General features: G+C 41.9%; 1 protein-coding gene across 1 annotated transcript in view; it reads left to right on the top strand.

Moving 5' to 3' along the window:
• LOC126183926 (paired amphipathic helix protein Sin3b-like) overlaps positions 1–19,193 on the top strand; it is a 280,872-nt gene that overhangs the window by 21,408 nt on the left and 240,271 nt on the right. The window contains exon 2 of the mRNA XM_049926273.1: positions 17,417–17,603. Within this exon, the coding sequence (XP_049782230.1) occupies positions 17,438–17,603 (166 nt within the window). The 5' untranslated portion in view covers positions 17,417–17,437. The remainder of the gene's footprint in view (positions 1–17,416; positions 17,604–19,193) is intronic.

The following is a 19,193-nucleotide window of genomic DNA, read 5'->3' as shown; positions in this document are numbered from 1 at the left end:
GCCTGAAATAGACACAGCACGCTTGTCTTCCCTTTACACTCCTGAACTAACTTTACCTCTTTGAAAAGCAGCAATATCTCCCTTCATCAGTTTCTTATTGCAAAGGTTTGGTACCATACATTTTCTAGAAGGTCGCTCGTTGCCATATATTTCAGTTTTTTTGGCAATAAGTAGATCTACTAGTTTCAGAGAGGTGTACTAATTATCATCTATTAATCAGTAGTAGCCTTTGTTAACAAGGGGTTTCATTAGGGTCAGTACTATATGAGATGACTTGGGTATACCTTGTATTCCTTGTCAAATTTTGTGCGCTTACCTGTATACATAATTATAGACCATATGTAGCCAGACTTGGGCTCACACAACATGTATGTCTCTATTCCAAATCTTAAACTTTTCAGTGACAGATACAGAACCCAACCTCATTTCCCATTATATAACATATGACTCTCATCTATGGTGGCATTGTTCTCTTGGTACAAAGAATTCTGAATTTATTATTGAAATGTGTGTTATGTTGTGCTGTTTTTTTTTATTTTTTGTAATACTTTGTAACCGTATTAGACTAAAGAAGATTCTTATTTCATCACTGTTCGTGTTCTTCCAATCAGCAATGTTCTTATCTCATGTTTTTTTCCTCGGTGACTACAACTCATCATCATTTATTCTACGTACATATTCCATCACATTTGAAGAGTCATTTTGCATGAAGTCTTAATGCATTCCGGTGGAGGGAAATGTTCTAGACAGTTCTGTAGTCACGTCTGTTTTATACAATTTTCTGATGCTAGAAAAACTAACATTAGTTTTTTGATCTGTTGTTGCTTCACTAACACTGTCAGTGTCTGAAGTGTCTCTTTCGGAGCCACTAAATTCCATACCAAACTTTTCATCAACTGCCATATCATTAAAGGGAAAAACCAGCCAGATTGTAATCCTTACTGATTGTGAGAAAGCAGTGTCTAGAATATTTTCCACTCTAACCGTGACTGCAGCTGACCAACAAAGGGTTTGAACTGACCAAGGTGGCATTGTCTTCCTCTCTTGTTCTCTGTTGTGACCACATTTGTAACTGTGCAACGGTTTTCTCTAGTATTTAAATTTCTGAACACAATGTTGACAAGACGGGAGAGTATTTTTGGGCTTTTAAGTTTTTGTAAAATTAAAATCCCAAGTATTCTCATAGTCTCAAGTTAAGGGGTTAAAATAGTGTGACTCGTAGCAAATGAGTAGAAAAATGTGATGATCACGAACAATACTAATGGACCATATTATGGTCTGAGGTGAAGAGGATGCAATGCCGGATGTGGAGATGGAACAGTTATTTAACAAGAATCTTGGAAGATGTACTGGTTAACAGTGACTTAAAGAATATTGGCCTTTGGTTAGTTTCATACTGAAATTTTGCATTGAGTAGGAAGTTTCCATCCCAGGAGTGATAAGGTACTGATGTTGCTGGGATGGATTTGTGTGGAAGGGATGGGTGGAGAGCATTCACTCTGTATATCCTGTTTGTATTTGCAGGTTGAGCAGTTGTATTGGGAATTGTTTGTATACACAGTCAAACCATATCCATTCATGTGGGTTGGCCACTAGTCTTTCAGACTCCTTTTAAACTGATCTTTATTTGTAACTAAATTTTTTATGTTTGCTGACAAATTATTGAAGATGAGCGTTCCTGAGTAGTGGACCCCTTTTTGAACTAAAGTAAGGGCTTTTAAGTCCTTGTGCAGAACATTTTTGTTCCTGGTATTGTATGCATGAACCTGAGCTGTTTGTTGGAAAAAGTGATATATTATTTAGGACACATTTCATTAAGGAGTAAATATACTGAGAGGCAGTAGTTAGTATACCCAGTTCTTTGAAGAGGTTTCTACAGGACATTTATGAATTTACTCCACAAACAATACGTATTTCACGTTTTTGGACCCTGAGAACTTTTGTTTGACTTGAAGAGTTAACCCAAAATATTATACCATATGACATTATGGAATGAAAGTAGGCGAAGTATGGAAGCTTTTTCATTTTTATGTCTCCTATGTCTGCTAACACTCGAATTGCAAGTACAGATTTGTTAAGGCATTTCTGCAGTTCTGTGGTGTGCTCCTCCCAACTGAATTTATTATCAATAATTTATCCCAGGAATTTAAGACTGTCAACCTCTTCTATCTGCTCTTCTTCATACTTTATGCATATGCTGGGTGGAAACCTCTTACAGGTTCTGAATTGCATATAGTGAGTCTTTTTGAAGTTTAATGTCAATGAGTTGGCTTTAAACTATTTATTAATATCCATGAAAATATCATTAGCAGATCTTTCTAGAACTACACTCGACATACTATTTATTGCAATACTTGTGTCATCTACAAACAGAACAAACTCTGCTTGTGGCAGTGCAACTGATGAGAGATCATTAATGTACACAAGAAAAACAATGGCCCTAAGATGGATCCTTGTGGGACACCACATGTAATTTCTTCCCATTCTAATGATGACTGATGACTTAATTCACTGGTCCCTTGCACTGACACCCTTTGTTTCCTGTTAGCGAGGTATGACTTGAACCATTTTGCAGCACTGCCCATGACACCATAGAATTCTAATTTATTTAAAAGGATGTTTGGGTTCACACTATCAAATGCCTTTGACAAATCACAGAAAATACCTGCTGCTTGTAATTTTTTATTTAATGAATTAAGTACATTTTCACTGCAGGTGTAAATAGGCTTCTCGATATCAGAACAGTTTAGAAATCCAAACTGTGTTCTTGATAATATGTTATTTGTGGTCAGATGGTTGAGAAGCTGCCTGTACATTACTTTTTCTAAAATTTTTGAGACTGCTGGCAAAAGTGAAATTGGTCTGTAGTTTGATGGTATCCCTTTATCCCCTTTCTTGAATAGAGGCTTAACATCTGCATATTTTAGCCAGTCAGGAAATGTCCCAGTTATAATTGACTTGTTACACAAGTAACTTAGAAGTGTACTAAACTCACAAGAACATTGTTTGTTTAACATCACAAAAAATACGTACGTAAATACTCCACTTGACAACGAGAATAAATTCTCGAAACACGTTTTGTTCAGCATGAATACAATACAAAACCAGTGTTGTGTTTACACTAAAAACATTTGAGCAACACAAAGTGAATGACAGTGTCAACTAGTGCTTCTCGTGGCCATACGCCGAAACATGCTAAATTTTGTTCGACAAAGGTGTCACGATGATCACAGCAATCACGAAACTGCATTTGCGCAGTAGAGACAGTTTGGTAATGGTTGTGGTTGGCCATGATATCTTCATTCGAACAAACCTAGTTATATACTCCCACCAGCCACCACGCCACGTAGAGTTGGGCAGCAGTGGGAGATACGGCACGAATTGTTACAACTTTCACTTTCTTTCTTTCTTTCTCGGAGCCTTTGTACCGCTCAAATGCGGGGTGGGCTCTGTTAGTACGGATTTGACAGTGTTAATGGCAGAGGGTGGCCAGATGCCCTTCCTGACCCCTCCGCCCCCCCCCCCCCCTCCCCCGGGACGGAAGTAGTGTACCCCAGGTGTAAGTCATGAAATAGTGTGAACGTTTTCAAATGTCTGTGAGCCGTGTAACTGAGGTGGAACTGGGGACCAGCCCGATATTCACCTAGCTTCTACTTTGAAGAGTGTGGTCAGTTTTGCTGTAGTGTATTCATCCATGCTTTCTTGATGCATAGAGCTTATGACTCGACTTCACTGACCACGGTTTCTTAACAGGACTAACACCTAGTTATGTAGTTGACTGATTCAGGGTATTTAATTCTTCCTCTATTGATGCTAAATCTGCATCATCTGCACCATGGGAGGCTCTACTTGTTCAGATACTATCATTGTTGTTGTTCTGTCAAAACATTTAGAACACAAAAAGTCGTCACTGGAAACATCCTCACTGTGAAACAGACATTTCAAATGGGAACACTTATTCCCAACCTGAACAAAGTCTGTTTTTTTTTTTTTTTGTCTTATACATCACTCTTTTATGGATATGCAAATAGTCAGCACACTTCACTCTCCTGTGGTCCCAGTCAGATGACAGTCAAACAGTTCTTTTTACAAAACACAATGCAACTGTGCCAACTGGCAAATTCCCAACGAAAGCACAGAACTCACTGAATGGTCTCAAATTTCTTGGCAGCCTCTTCAGTAAACAAATTAGCACTGAACAACTACAATACAGAAACGTGCAATGAACAACCACGACCAAGAAACTGCAGCAAAGTGAAAAGAAATATCTACTACAATGAAAGTGAAAGAAATAACTGCAACTAAGACAATAGAAATAAACATTGTAACAAAGAAATTAGTTACAAACAACTTCAGTGAAGACATACGTTACCCTTGAAAGTTAAAAAAAAAGAATGATTAAAAAAAAACCTGTCCAACGTAAAAGTGGATGCTCTCCTTTACAGAGAATATAGTACTACATGGTAATAATCAACAGGGAAAAAATCTAACTTTTCTGGATTGGCATTTCTGAAAAAAAATTGTTTTCTGTTAATTATAAAAAAATTTCAATAGTGACAGTAAAAGAATTTTGACAGATATGTCCAAATGGAGGATACCATTGTAATCATAAAGCAATTATCTTTCAAATAAAAAACCCTAACAAAGTATCTAGAACTGTTACAGAGATACAGAATTTAAAATTTTTTTTTCCGAAATTCACATCTTCAAAATGGTGTTTACAGTGTCATCTTTGGAGGCTTGTATCTCGGGGCAGGAATCTTTTTGTAGGAAAAAAAAAAAAAAAAAAAAAAAAAAATACATGTTTCTTACTTACTACTGAATTTTAACATATGCTAAATTCAATAACATCAGATACTATGAAGTTAACCCCCGTGCCTGAAGTGATATGAATTATGCCCTTTTAACATAGCTGAGTCTTTTTAAGATGTTTGTGCTCCAATATCTCAGATGATTCTCTTGATGGCAGTGAAGATGAAAATAAGCTGTGTGAATGCTTTCTGTCAGTTGCTACACCACCGAATGTAATATATTTACAGGCAATTCTTTCTTACCAAAAGTTATTTCTGTTTGGGTCATGTTTTGTGAAGTGTTCACATGCAGACATCATAATTTGGTTATGGCAGCCAGTACACTGTTACAAATCTCTTTGCATTTCTTTATAGGAACACTGGTTTCAAATTTCTAGTTATCAGGAGATCTGATGTTAGGCATATTATGTAGCCCCTTAGGGCAATACCGAGTGAGGTGGCGCAGTGGTTAGCACACTGGACTCTCATTCAGAAGGGCAATGGTTCAAATCCCCATCTGGCCATCCAGATTCAGTTTTTCCACAATTTCCCTAAATTGCTTAAGGCAAATTCTGGGATGGTTCTTTTATAAAGAGCATGGCTGATTTCCTTCCCCATCCTTCCCAAATCCTCACTTGTGCTCCACCGCAAATGGCCCCATTGTCAATGGGACGTTCAACCATAATCTTCCTTTCTTCCTTCCTTTTTTCTTTCCTTCCTTCGTTTGGGAAACAGTATCCAGAGTGGGAAAGAAGTCCAATATGCATACAGTATGTCTGCCGGAGGGCTTCAGCCGAGATGTGGAGGAGGCCATGCCTGCTGCTGTCAGGGGTGCAGAGTGCAGTCATCTTCAAGTTGTGATTCATGTCAAAGCTAATGATGCCGGTCACTTGGGTTCTGAGGCCATTCTAAATTTGTATGAGTGGTGACAGAAGTGGTGAAGACTGCTGGTCTCACTCATGGAGTGTAAGCAGAACTTGCAGTTAAATTGCTCGGTCATCCTTTTTTGAGATGCAGCCAAGAGGAAGATCACAACCAGATGCTCCATCAGTTCTGTTACCGCCTTGGTTGCAGATTTCAGGATCTGTGTTCTGTGGTGAAGAATTGTGAGGTTACCCTTGATAAATTGGTATCCTTCACAATAGTTTCCAGAAGCATTCTTGGAGCATATTCTAAGTTTGAATATACCAAATCACCATTAGACAAAACAGCTTCTATCCACAAATCAGCTTGCATACAGGAAGCATCCCTCATGCAAAACTTAGCGTGTTCTTTTCTCACATGATACCATATGAACCATGGATGATGGGCAGCAGGCAGAGTCCATATTTTTAGATTTCTGAAAATAATTTGACATAGTGGGCTACAGCAGACTGTCAATCAAGGTCCGAGCATATAGAATAAGTTTTCAGATATGTGAGTGTCTCAAAGACTTCTTAAGTAATAGAATCGAGTACGTTGCCCTGGACAGCAAGTGTTCATCAGAGACAAGGGTATCGTCATGAGTGCCCTAAGGAAGTGTGCACAGACCACTGTTGTTTCTATAGGATGGGTGGCAATCTGTGTGTGGTTGTTGATAATGCTGTAATGTATGGGAAAGTATTGTCATTGTGTGATTGGAAGAATACATGATGAGATGACACAGATAGGTTTTATCTTTGATGTGATGAATAGCAGCTTGCTTTAAATGTAAGTTAAGCAGATAAGTAGGGAAAATAATCATATAATGCATAGACAAAATAAGAGAAATTTGGGCTTGTATGGAGGCAAAGAGACAGTCTTTTTTTTCCCTCACTTCATTTGCTGATGAAACAGGAAAGGGAATGGCTAATAGTCATAGAAATACTAATCATTTTTTTAAAAATTCAGTATAACTTAAACTGCCAAAAATTTTAGGACATGATGGTCTACATCTACATACATACTCCACAGGCCATTATACAGTGCATGGTGGGGAGTACTCAATAATTTTATTACCAAAAAGTTAAATAGGTAACCAAAAAAATCACAAATGAACTTATAACTGTTATCTACTTTCCTACATTGTCACCAATGTGCTCAACACATTTCTCCACTTTCAATATACCTTGTTTTTAGAAGTCCAGTTGGCTGGAGTATAACCATCTGTGGACTGCTGCTTTCGCTTCCACATCTTTTGTAAGTGTTGGCCAGCCATGATTCAAATGAAAGTCCGACAGTGCATAGTCCAGACTATATGGTGGATGCTTTAGCACCTCCTACCCAAACCTGGTGATTTTCTCATGAACAGGAGCTGCAACATGGGAGTGAGCGTTGTCATGAATTAGTTTGACACTGTCAGTGTTGTGGCATTTTTCTCAAAGGACACAGTACACCTTAACCAAAAATTCAATGTTAGCTGCAGCATTCACAGTGGTCCCATGTTCAGCAAATTCCACCAATAACACACCATGTATACCCCAGAAGAGTGTCACAAGCACTTTACTGGCAGACTGTGTGACTTTGAATTCTTTTTGTACTGGAGAACCAGCATATTTCCACTCTTTCAGGAAGTCATGCCCTTCTGCAGTGTAATGCAGTAAGTGACTCAAGCTTCTCATCACCCTGTGGCTGTCTGTCAGGTTCTTAGACACCCAGGAAGCATTAACTTCACAAAAATTCAACGTGTCACGAACAATATCGTACACTGAACCATAGGAAATGATGAACTGCTGCAATAAGATTCACAATTGCAAATGCTGATTGTTCAAAATGCCTGCTTCAGTGGCTCCGACATTCTGTGGGGTTGCAGCTATTACTGGCTGTCTGTAGCGTGGCGAATTTCTAAGCTTCACACTGGCCTTTACATGTTGACGATAGTAACATGTGTGCCATGTGTGTTTCGTAGTTTGGGCTTCTCTCCCTAGAGCTGAACATGGAAACAAAATACCCTCTGTAGTGTAAACTTCAAAGTAGATCATTGTAAAATTTCAACATTTGAGCTGCAATACCAGGGGAGGCAAAAATTATTGTGCGTTACTTCCTGATCCTCCCTCATAACATAAAGCAAGGTGTAACCAAATTCCCTTTACAGAATTTGACGACTTGTAGTGGAGACCAAGACAGTTAAGTTTAGCATAGGAACTCATGTCTGGAAATATACCGTTTTTCTGCTGCATGGAAAGTCCCACGACACACGTTGTTCTCTGACGCCTGCTGCTTGTCATCTGGGTCCACTTACATGTAGGTCTCATTGTGACAACTACCGACGTTAACACAGATAAGACACTTCCGTACTGTGTTTGGATGCACACGATTGCCAGCCCCTGGTCCTCCAGTATCTGCTGCAGCCATAACCTGCACAGTCAGGTCTTCCTTGGATGCCACAGGGGTCTCATAATCATGTGATCCCACAGGTAGTAGTCCAGTGGGTCCAAGTTGAGAGAACATGCAGGTGAAGCAATCAGACCACCGCAATATGTCAACTTTTTGCTAAATTGTTGGTCTAGATCCACCATGGTCACCAGCAACACACTAAAAATGAAATGTACTTACAGCTTGGATTCTATGCTATTGTGGACGATCACTACTCTACAGTAGTGCAGTATGAACAAGAACCACAAGCACAACAGCAAATGCAAACCGCTCTGGGTGGGTACAGTAGTACAATATGAACAAAGACCACAAGCACTGCAACAGGTAAAAGCCTCTGGGGGCAAGTCACAAACTCAACTCAGTGGCATGTAAACAGACTTGTTGGCCGGCCGTGGTGGCCGTGCGGTTCTAGGCGCTTCAGTCTGGAACCGCGCCACTGCTACGGTCGCAGGTTCGAATCCTGCCTCGGGCATGGATGTGTGTGATGTCCTTAGGTTAGTTAGGTTTAAGTAGTTCTAAGTTCTAGGGTACTGATGACCTCAGATGTTGAGTCCCATAGTGCTCAGAGCCATTAAAACAGACTTGTAGTGGGCATGAGACATCAGATGATCTTGGATGACACATGTAATACCCTAGTCAGTGGTGCTGAAATTGCTGGAGATTTGCATGTGTGTTGTGGTGTTGCACATTTGGAAAAACAGAATTGCAAATATCTGTGTGAAAATGGTACATTTCTGGACATGGGTTCCTATGCTAAACTTAACTGTGTTGGTCCCCTCTACAAGCCCTCAATACCTGTAAAGGGAATTTAGTTAAACCCTGTGTATATACTCTGTGTGAGGTGCATTTTCTCTGGTGTTCAGGCAGAAATTTGCAATTTCGTTTTTGCAGCATATAGCAGGAATCAATCCGAACAAATACTGCTCATCACATCTTTCATACGATGCTCAGTGCCGATGGAAAGTGTTGCTTAGTTTCTTGTTACAAACAAAATTAGTTTTAATTCAATATTTTATATGCTCATTCGATATAGCAGTCCCAAATTAGTCTCGTGTGATATTCATTTTACCAGCATGTATTAACAGGGAGAATAACCAATACTGTAGCAGTGACTGAGCAGTGCTGCAACATAGCAGCAGCAGTCAGCATGGGCCCAGGCTGTGCTGTCACTGCTGATGTGCTGGTTATTCTGTCCCTGTTAATACACCTATCAATAAGACGAATATCATACTAGACTAATTTGGGACCACTCTGTCGAATGGGCATGTAAAATTGCACTTCAAAAATAATTTTGTTTGTAGCAGTGTGTCAAACAAAATACGTGTTGAGCAGCATTTGTCTGCAATTACACTTTGCAAAAACAGAATTGCGAATATCTGCCGGAACATTAGAGAAAATGTACCTGATGACCCTTAGGAGAGACACTGTGTATTTATATGATGTAAGATGCCCAGTAGAGCTTACTTTTATTTATTTATTGCTGGACTGACATCAGGTCCTGCTGATCATAAGCGGCATTGCACTACAGAAGACCAAATACCCTTCATAGTAAATTTATCTCTAATGTACAGTGTTTCACAGTAATTAATGTGACTGCTATCTTTTTCATATAATTTAATTTGCCTCATTTACTGGTTTAGTAGCTTGTGCCAAAGACATTTTTGCCAATAACAGTGACAGTTTTAATCAGCATACTCATTTTTAATATTATGAATTTGTCATTATTGATGTGCTTAAACAGCCAAAGATACTAATTATTTGTTTCATAATGTATATAATTTCATTTCTAAATTGTGTTTTGCATTAACCAAATTTCTACGCAAAGGAATATATTTTAGCGTATTTCTGCGCCGATGATGACCATGGACTTCTTTGTACCTGATATCCAGCACAGTAGCCAGTCTGTTGTGGTGGGGCCGCCATGTACCCTGTTGGTTGTAGCCCCCTGACCACACAGGGATTGCTCTACTGATGCCTGCGCCGTTAACTCCCACGTATCCCAAGGGGTAGATGCCCATCTCCCTGGGGCATCGGGACTCCTAGCAATGGCCATCCTGTCAGGTGGCCTTTGCTGTGGCTGGGTGGCGCCTGTGGGGAGGGCCCCTGGTCGGAGTGGGTAGCATCAGGGCGGATGACATGCAATGAAGCGTAGTCCATCATCTCTTGCTGGTGGTGAAACACCAGCAGTCTCCAAGCGATCACGAGCTCAATTCAATGCACAAAAGGACGACCTCAAATTGTTCCCATCCCTGGCCACGCCATGGGAGGAACGTCAGGCTAAGGATGGCAGCAGATCTTATTCGCCCCGGTACCTTGTATGTTCGAGAGCTGATGGGAAATCTTTCATGACAATGAAGCCTCAGTTTTTTGTTGAGCATTTAGAGGACAATTTTGAGGAGCTGGAGGGCTTGTCCAAAATGAGATCTGGGTCAGTCTTGATCAAAACAGCATCCTCTGCCCAGTCACAGGAGTTACTCGCTTGTGACAAGCTGGGGGATGTTTCTGTAACCATCATGCCCCATAAGAGCTTAAATATGGTACAGGGTATCATATTTCACAGAGACATTTTGCAGTACGACGATGAGCTGCACGCCAATTTAGAGTGGCAAGGTGTACATTTCATCCGACGTGTCCACAAGGTCCAAAGTATAATCAGGTTGTCACCAGTGCCTTCATTTTGGCCTGCGAAGGTGACACATTACCCGAAAAGGTCAAGGATATGATCTACCAGTGTGTTGTAATCCCCTATATCCCTCCCCCGATGCAGTGCTTTAAGTGCTGGAAGTTCGGCGATATGTCTTCCCGCTGTACTTCCAGTGTCACATGCCGAGATTGCGGATGCCCATCACATCCCAATACTCTATGTGCCCCGCCTCCCATCTGTGTCAGCTGTGGAGAGCACCATTTCCTGACTGCAGGATTCTCCAGAAAGAAAGGAAAATCATGGAGTACAAGACCCTGGACTGACTGTCCTACACTGAGGCTAAGAGAAAATTTGAACACCTGCATCCTGTGCGTATGACATCGTCTTACGATGCCGCTACAACCGTTCTGACACCATCAGCTCCGCCAACCCAGGTCACCTCTCAGAGCTGGAAGACTACACCTGCCCCCTTGATGGTGGGGGGCATATCCTTCTCTGTTGCTTCTGCACCACCTACTTTGCGAGCAACAACCCCCCAACCATCGGGGATGTCCGTCCGCACTTCTAAGCCGGAGAAGCATGAGTCTTCTTTTGCTTCTCTCGCTAGGTAGGGGTCCCTTGGGTCACTCCCTTCTCAGGTTTCTTCTAGTGGGAAAGCCGACACCTGCCAGTGGCTGAAGAGCCCAAAAACAGCTGGTTGTAGGGCTTCACGCTCATCCTCGGTTGCTTCACACTCATCCTCAGCCCCGGAGGTGAATCCCTCCCAGCCAAGGAAACCCAAGAAGCAGCAATAGAAACCCAATAAGAAAACCCCTAAGACCAAGGAAATTGCGGTGGCACCCACGCCACCGCTACCTACAAGCTCTCCGGGTGAGGATGGGGTGGAGATTTTGGCATCCGCTGAGGATCTAGATCTCGCCAGATCCTCAGACACAATGGATATAGACTGCTCAGGCAATAAATTGGTGGCAGCAGGTGACTCTTGATGCGTAAGCTGCCTCATTGAATGTTCCATGCCTTCCCAGTCTCACGATGTCATCCTCCAGTGGAATTGCGGTGGTTGGCTGAGCTATGGCAATTGTTGAGCTTTACACCTGTGATCTGCATTTCCCTCCAGGAAACCTGGTTCCCCCCAATGTGGACCCCTGCCCTCCGCAGCTATAAGGGATATTACAGGAACTCTAGTGACTATAATAGAGGGTCAGGAGTAGTTTGCGTTTGTGTCCTAAACTCAGTCTGTAGTGAACCCATGCCCCTTCAAACCCCTCTTGAAGCTGTGGTTTTCAGAATAAGGATGATGCAGGAAATAACTGTCTGCAATGTATATCTTCCTCCAGGTGGTGCAGTACCCCTGAATGTATTAGCTGCACTGATTGATCAGCTCCCTAAACCTTTCCTACTTCTGGGTGATTTTAATGCTCATAACCCCTTGTGGGGTGGTACCATGCTTACTGGCCGAGGCAGAGATGTCGAAACTTTACTGTTGCAGTTCGACCTCTGCCTCTTAAATACTGGGGCCGCCACACTTTTCAGTGTGGCTCATTGTAGTTACTTGGCCATTGATTTATCAATTTGCAGCCCAGAACTTTTCCCATCTATCCACGGGAGAGCACATGACGACCTGTGTGGTAGTGACCACTTCCCCATCTTCCTGTCACTGCCCCAGCATTAGGCTCATGGATGCCTGCCCAGATGGGCTTTGAACATGGCGGACTGGGGATATTTCACCTCTGCTGTCACCATTGAATCTCTCCCACACGGTAACATCAATGTGGTGGTTGTGCAGATGACTAGCAGCAGAGAATGTGATCCCTGGTTCTTTAGGGTGCCCGAGGTGTAAGGCAGTCCCTTGATGGTCACCGGAAGTCGCTGAAGCAATTAAGGAGGGTTGGCGAACTTTACAGTGCTATAAGCGGCACCCTTCCCTGGAGCACCTCGTAGCCTTTAAACGGCTCCGTACCGTGTTCACTATCTTATCAAATAATGGAAGCAGGAGTGTTGGGAGAGATACATCTTGACCATTGGGTGCCATACGTCACTTTCCCAAGTCTGGGCATAGATTAAATGTCATTTTGGGTACCAGACCCCAACAGCTGTCCCCGGTGATACCATAAATGGCGAGTTATGTTCCAACACAAACGCAATTGCCAAGCACTTTGCTTGAGCTTCTGTGTCGGAGAATTACCCCCCCCCCCCCCCCCCCAGCCTTTCACATACTCAAACAGAGGCTGGAAGGAAACGTTCTCTCATTCACTACACGCAGCAGTGAATCCTATAACGCCCCATTTACAGATTGATAGCTCCTCAGTGCCCTTGCACATTGCCCCGACACAGCTCCTGGGCGTGATCGCGTCCACAGCCAGATGATTAAACATCCTTCATCTGACTACAAGCGACATCGACTCGTCATCTTCAACCGGATCTGGTGCAATGGCATCTTTCCATCGCATTGGCGGGAGAGCACCATCATTCCAGTGCTCAAACCCGGTAAAAACCCGTTTGATGTGGATAGCTATCGGCCCATCAGCCTCACCAATGTTCTTTGTAAGCTGCTGGAACGTATGGTATGTCGACGGTTGGGTCGGGTCCTGGAGTTACGTGGTTTGCTCTCTCCATGTCAGGGCGGCTTCCGCCAGCGTCGCTCTACCACTGATTATCTTGTGTCCATCGAGTCTGCCATCCGAACAGCCTTTTCCAGATGGCAACACCTGATTGCAATCTTTTTTGACTTGGCGGCATCATATCCTTGCCACATTGTATGAGTGGAGTCTCCGGGGACCACTTCCGATTTGTATCCAAAACTTCCTGTTGCTCCGTACTTTTGTGTCCATGTTGGTGACTCCCATAGTTTCATCGATATCCGGGAGAATGGAGTCCCGCAGGGCTCTATATTGAGTGTGTCTCTATTTTTAGTGGCCATTAACACTTTAGCAGCAGTTGTTGGGCCCTCTGTTTCACCTTCTCTGTATGCAGACAACTTCTGCATTTCGTACTGCTGCTCCAGTACTGTTGTTGCTGAGCGGCGCCTTCAGGGAGCCATCTACAAGGCGCAATCATGGGCTCTAGCACACGGCTTCCAGTTTTCAGCTGCAAAGTCGTGTGTCATGCACTTCTGTCGGCGTCGTACCGTTCATGTGGAACCCACACTTTACCTTAATGACGATCTACTCACTGTAGTGGGACATATCAATTCCTAGGACTGGTTTTCAATGCTGAACTGAGTTGGCTCCCTCACCTTTGTCAACTTAATCAGAAGTGTTGGCAGCACTTCAATTCCCTCCATTGCCTGAGCAACACCAATTGGAATGCAGATCGCTGTACGCTGCTGCAGCTCTACAGAGCCCTTGTCCAATCCCGAATTGACTATGGGAGTGTGGTTTATGGTTTGGCAGCGCCTTCAGAATTGCATTTACTCAACCCTGTGCACCATTGTGGGGTTTGATTAGCGACAGGAGCTCTTAGGACGAGTCCGGTGACCAGCGTACTGGTGAAGGCTGGTGTCCCTCCACTGTAGATCAGACGTGCGCAACTGCTTACCAGTTACACCGCACACATTCATAGTTCCATTGAGCATCCGAATTACTGTCTCGTTTTCCCACCCGTGCCAGTCCATCTCCCGCATTGGCGGCCCAGATCGGGGCTAACGATTGCCGTTTGTGTGCGGTCCCTTCTTTCCAAACTGGAGTCCTTCCCTTTACCACCTCTACTTGTGGTCCGTTCATGTACACCTCTATGGTATATGCCTCAGCTGCAGCTTCTTCTGGACCTTTTGCATGGCCCTAAGGACTCCGTTAACCCCGCCGCTCTCCGCTGTCACTTCCTCTCGATTCTTGACATGTTCCGTAGCTCTGAAGTGGTTTACACCGATGGCTCAATGGCTGATGGTCACGTAGGCTTTGCATATGTTCATGGAGTACATATTGAACAGCACTCCTTGCAAGTTGGTTGCAGTGTTTTCACTGCAGAGCTGGTGGCCATATCTCATGCTTTTGAGTACATCTGCTCATACCCTGGCGAGTCGTTTCTCCTGTGTACTGGTTCATTGAGCAGCCTACAAGCTATCGACCAGTGCAACCCTTGCCACCCTCTGGTAGCCTCCATTCAGGAGTCCATCTATGCCATGGAACAGTCCTGCCATTCCTTGGTGTTTGTGTGGACCCCAGGACATGTCAGAATCCCCAACAACGAACTTGCTGACAGACTGGCCAAACAGGCACCACGGGAACTGTTTCTGGAGATAGGCATCTCCGAAGCTGACCTGTGTGCTGTCTTACACCACAGGGTTTTTCAGCTTTGGGAGACGGAATGGCATAACAGCATGCACAACAAACTGCGTGTCATTAAGGAGACTATGAATGTGTGGAAGTCATCCATGCAGGCCTCTCGCAGGGAATCAGTTGTCCTCTGCCGGCTCCGCATTGGCCATACGTGGCTAACGCATGGATACCTACTCCGTCGCGAGGACCCACCTCAGTGTCGTTGTGGCTCCCAAATGACAGTTGTCCACCTCTTGCTGGACTGCCCACTTTTATCCGCTCTGCGGCAGACTTTTAGCTTTCCTGGCACCCTACCTTCGGTGTTGGGTGACAATGCATCCACAGCAGATTTAGTTTTATGTTTTATCTGTGAGAGTGGGATTTATACTTCTATATAGGTTTTAGAGCATGTCCTTTGTCTCTCTGTGTCCTCCACCCTAGTGCTTTTAGGATGGAGGTTTTAATGTATTGCAGAGTGGCTGTCTTTCCCTTTCTATCCTCGTGGTTGCCAGCCACTGTAATCTTCTTTCATGTTTTACTCTCTTCTGTTTCTAGCGTCTCTGTTGTTTTCTTGTCCTCATTTGTTCATTATAGTGTTCGTTGCCGTCCCTTCGTTCTTCTTGCTTTTCCTTTCTTTCCGTTTTGTGTTATATGTTTCGTCCATTTTATTCTCACATTTGTGGCATTGTTTTATTAGGAACAAGGGACTGATGACCTCATAGTGTGGTCCCTTCTCCCGCCTTTGAACCAACCAACCAACCAACCTTGGGTGTGCTACCCAGACCCATTTTCAGGATTCTTATCTAATGCCTGCCAGGGGCAATAAAATTTGATTAATTTTTGATCAAATTTAAAAAAAAATTAATTGCTGTCATAATCTATTCATTAAGAGGTAGAATCTTATTTTAATAGTTTGATACAATGAAGCAAGTATTACAGTTAGAAACTGTGTGTTTGTCTCGGGGCAACATAACTGATGGTGCGCACGTGCCCAAACTTTATTCATTCATTATTTGAGAATAAGAGAACTTACTGATTTCGAAGAAAGTTTACACACAATTTCAAAGCTTTTCAAACCTTTTTCTCACTGACACTTCCCACAAAAAAATGAAAGGAAAAATTTCATTGCTTACCACTTTTCCACTGTTCACGCAGTAAAACAGCAGCATCAGGCATGATGTTTTAATTTATTACCTCTTTACTACTAATTCTATTTGCATCATAGTTTGTACACAATATCCATGTATACTACAGAATGTACCTACAATATTATATCATTGTACAACACACATTTCAGAAGATGTGAAGTCATAAACATTTACATGTGTGGAAAACTAGCTTTTACTTAAAATGAAGCACAAATTACGCAGTTTATATTCATCTGATGTCTCATAATGCGAGCTCTTAGTGACTTTCAACGAACTTTAAGCATAATTTCAAACCTTTCCTAAACTTTTTCTCACTTCCATTACATGCTTAATGGCAAATATTTAACGCTAAGTAATCAGACGATTGAAGCTGTTCCCACACAAGAGTTTGATTCTTTAAAGAATCAGGAGTTCACTGGTACAAGTTCTGTGTATACTATTGCACACTACTCACTGGAGACAGTCATATTTTCTTCTTGCCAATTGACATCTACAAGTTTTCTAAATTAAAAAAAAAAAAAAAAAAAAAAAAAAAAAAAAAAAAAAAAAAGGTTTGTGTGGCACCATGACCTGGTGCAAGTCTCTCAATTGGACACCACTTCTTCAACTTGCATGTCCTTAAAACCAACGGCACCCAATTTTGCCTCAACAGTAACCCATCAAAGTACTAGCTGGACCCTTTGTTGCTTAACTTCGGTGATTGGGTGTGAACCAATTTTACCAGTGGGCCTTATACATAAAAGAACAGTGATATATTTTGAATAAAGTTACTGTGTCAGTTTTTTCTCCTCTGACCATTCAGCCTCTTTTCATTTACAATTCCCTTGAGAACAACACTACAGAATCCTGCTGTCTGCATAAAATCTGTTATCACATAAAGAGGTGTAAAATCAGCCATAGTCAAAAATGCTCTCCTGTTATTCTCATTCACAAAAGACTTTTGCTGTTTGTCTTTCCTTTGTTTCCAAAATGTCACCCCCGTAGTACCCCATCCTGCGTACTGCGCTGTCAACCACAAGAATCATCACAATTAAGAAGGGGAGAGATCTTTTTCATCCATTTTGTTTGAGCCATAATTTCAAGACACTGAAAGAGTAAAGTTTTGTTTTGTGCCATTCATATACCACGTATTCCGGCGACATGTATTGCAGTCGAGTAAAATAGTTGTTAAGTTTGGCAGTTAAATGTTTAAATGTCTTTCTAAATTTGTACAATCTAATTAATGAAATTTTGTGTTGTTTTCAGTTCAAATCAGTGTGATGTGAAATGAAACGGAGAGCAGAAGACACCGTTAAACAGGAACAAGCGCAGGTGGGAGTTTATTGTGGACAACCCCGCTCTCGTGCTAGTGGCAGTGGCTTTGTTATGGGAGATTCTGCACCTTCAGCACTTGCAACACACTCCAGTGCAAGAATTCTTTCCTCACTTTCTGGTAATTCCCTTTATTAGTGAGATTTTGATATTTTGCTTGGCAGTAATTTACAAAATTGCTAAAGATATTTTCACATGTTATTATATATTAGTGTTAGTTATACTGCATTTTGTTTCCTGTTTTAAAGTTTGTGGATACCACAAATGTTACTTACATTACTCAAAACACTGGAATGAGGTTTGATTGTAAAAGCTGAGAAATTTGGCTGTAGGATTCTTCACAGACATTGAATGAACAATGATTATGTAATTTGTACAGTGCTCTTGTTAGCAACATTTAGAAAGTTAGGTATTTTTATACCGGTCCTGGCTAAACAGCGCTCCATGAGTGCGAGTGCTCCTGCCTAGCACTCCAAGCGCAGCGGTGAGTGGAACTGAGGGTTTAGGAGGAGGAGAAAAAGCAAGGCTGCAGCTGGATGCCACTTGAGCAAAGCATTTGCCTTGTCAGACGCCAAGCAGTTTGCTGGCAACTCACATTTACTTTCTGCATAAGGAATATTATGGCACTTATCTAAAAATAAAAAGTGGAAAAGCCACATTGTTCAATGCCGAATGGGAATTTCCTTAATTTTCATATAATTGAAATGCCATGTAAAGTGCTAAATATGCCATCGCACTATTATGGGTTGGAAAAATACTTGGACATCATTACAACACCATCCAGAAAGACCATATGATGCACTTGGCTTCTTACGAATGGCAGTGAATGCTGTCTGAACTGAAAGTAGTCATTAGGCCAAAAACCGAGTTAAGGGTGAGTTGAGTGGTGACAAAAAATTTTTGTGGTCAACATCATATATTATTTGAAATCATTAAGTGTCTTAATGCAAGGGGAGAATCATTTGGTAACATATGGGAGACAAGATTAATACCATCATACAGAAGGTAGTCCAAGGAGGGGGGGAAGAAAACACAGCTTCAGATTCATGACCTGGAACGTTTGCCATAAGTCAAGGCAGTCATTTGTGGACCACACATGACTGTCTATATTTTATTAACTGAAATATTTCATCATGATTTCTCTAGGAGATTCTAAGCCATTGCACAACTGAAGACAAATTTTGATTTATTTGAGCTGATAGATGTTTAGTGTAGCTCTCAGTTCAATGACCTGTTTGTCCAGTCCAGGTATTTACAAGACTTTATGAAATGTCACCCCAAGAGCAATATCCTCAACTGCAGAGACAAGGCAATAAAGTTATTTCACTGTTCAATCCACCACTTGTGTGCGAACTTTTTCTTGCTTTTATGAAATCAACAACACCAATGTACAGGTTTCACCGATTTAAATCTGCGTAAGTCCATATGGTTGACTGTATCACAAACTATAGTTCTGGATATATTACAAATTATAAAACTGAAATGTGTATAAGTTTATAAAGATCACAACTTAATGTTAAATGCCTGTACATAAAGCTTTTCAAGTTCAGTTCATCCTATTAGCACCATCTAATGCACTTATTTTATCAAGTAATAACAGTTATTGCTTTGGCAGAAAAATAAAAAGTTGAAAATAAACACACGTGATAAAATCCTGCTTATAAAAATATGCTGCAGTTTTTGTTCTTAGAAGTAGTTCTATTATGTTGCA

Source organism: Schistocerca cancellata, chromosome 4 (genome assembly GCF_023864275.1).
Source record: "Schistocerca cancellata isolate TAMUIC-IGC-003103 chromosome 4, iqSchCanc2.1, whole genome shotgun sequence".
NCBI lineage: Eukaryota > Metazoa > Arthropoda > Insecta > Orthoptera > Acrididae > Schistocerca > Schistocerca cancellata.
This window is presented reverse-complemented; position numbering and strand designations above follow the sequence as displayed.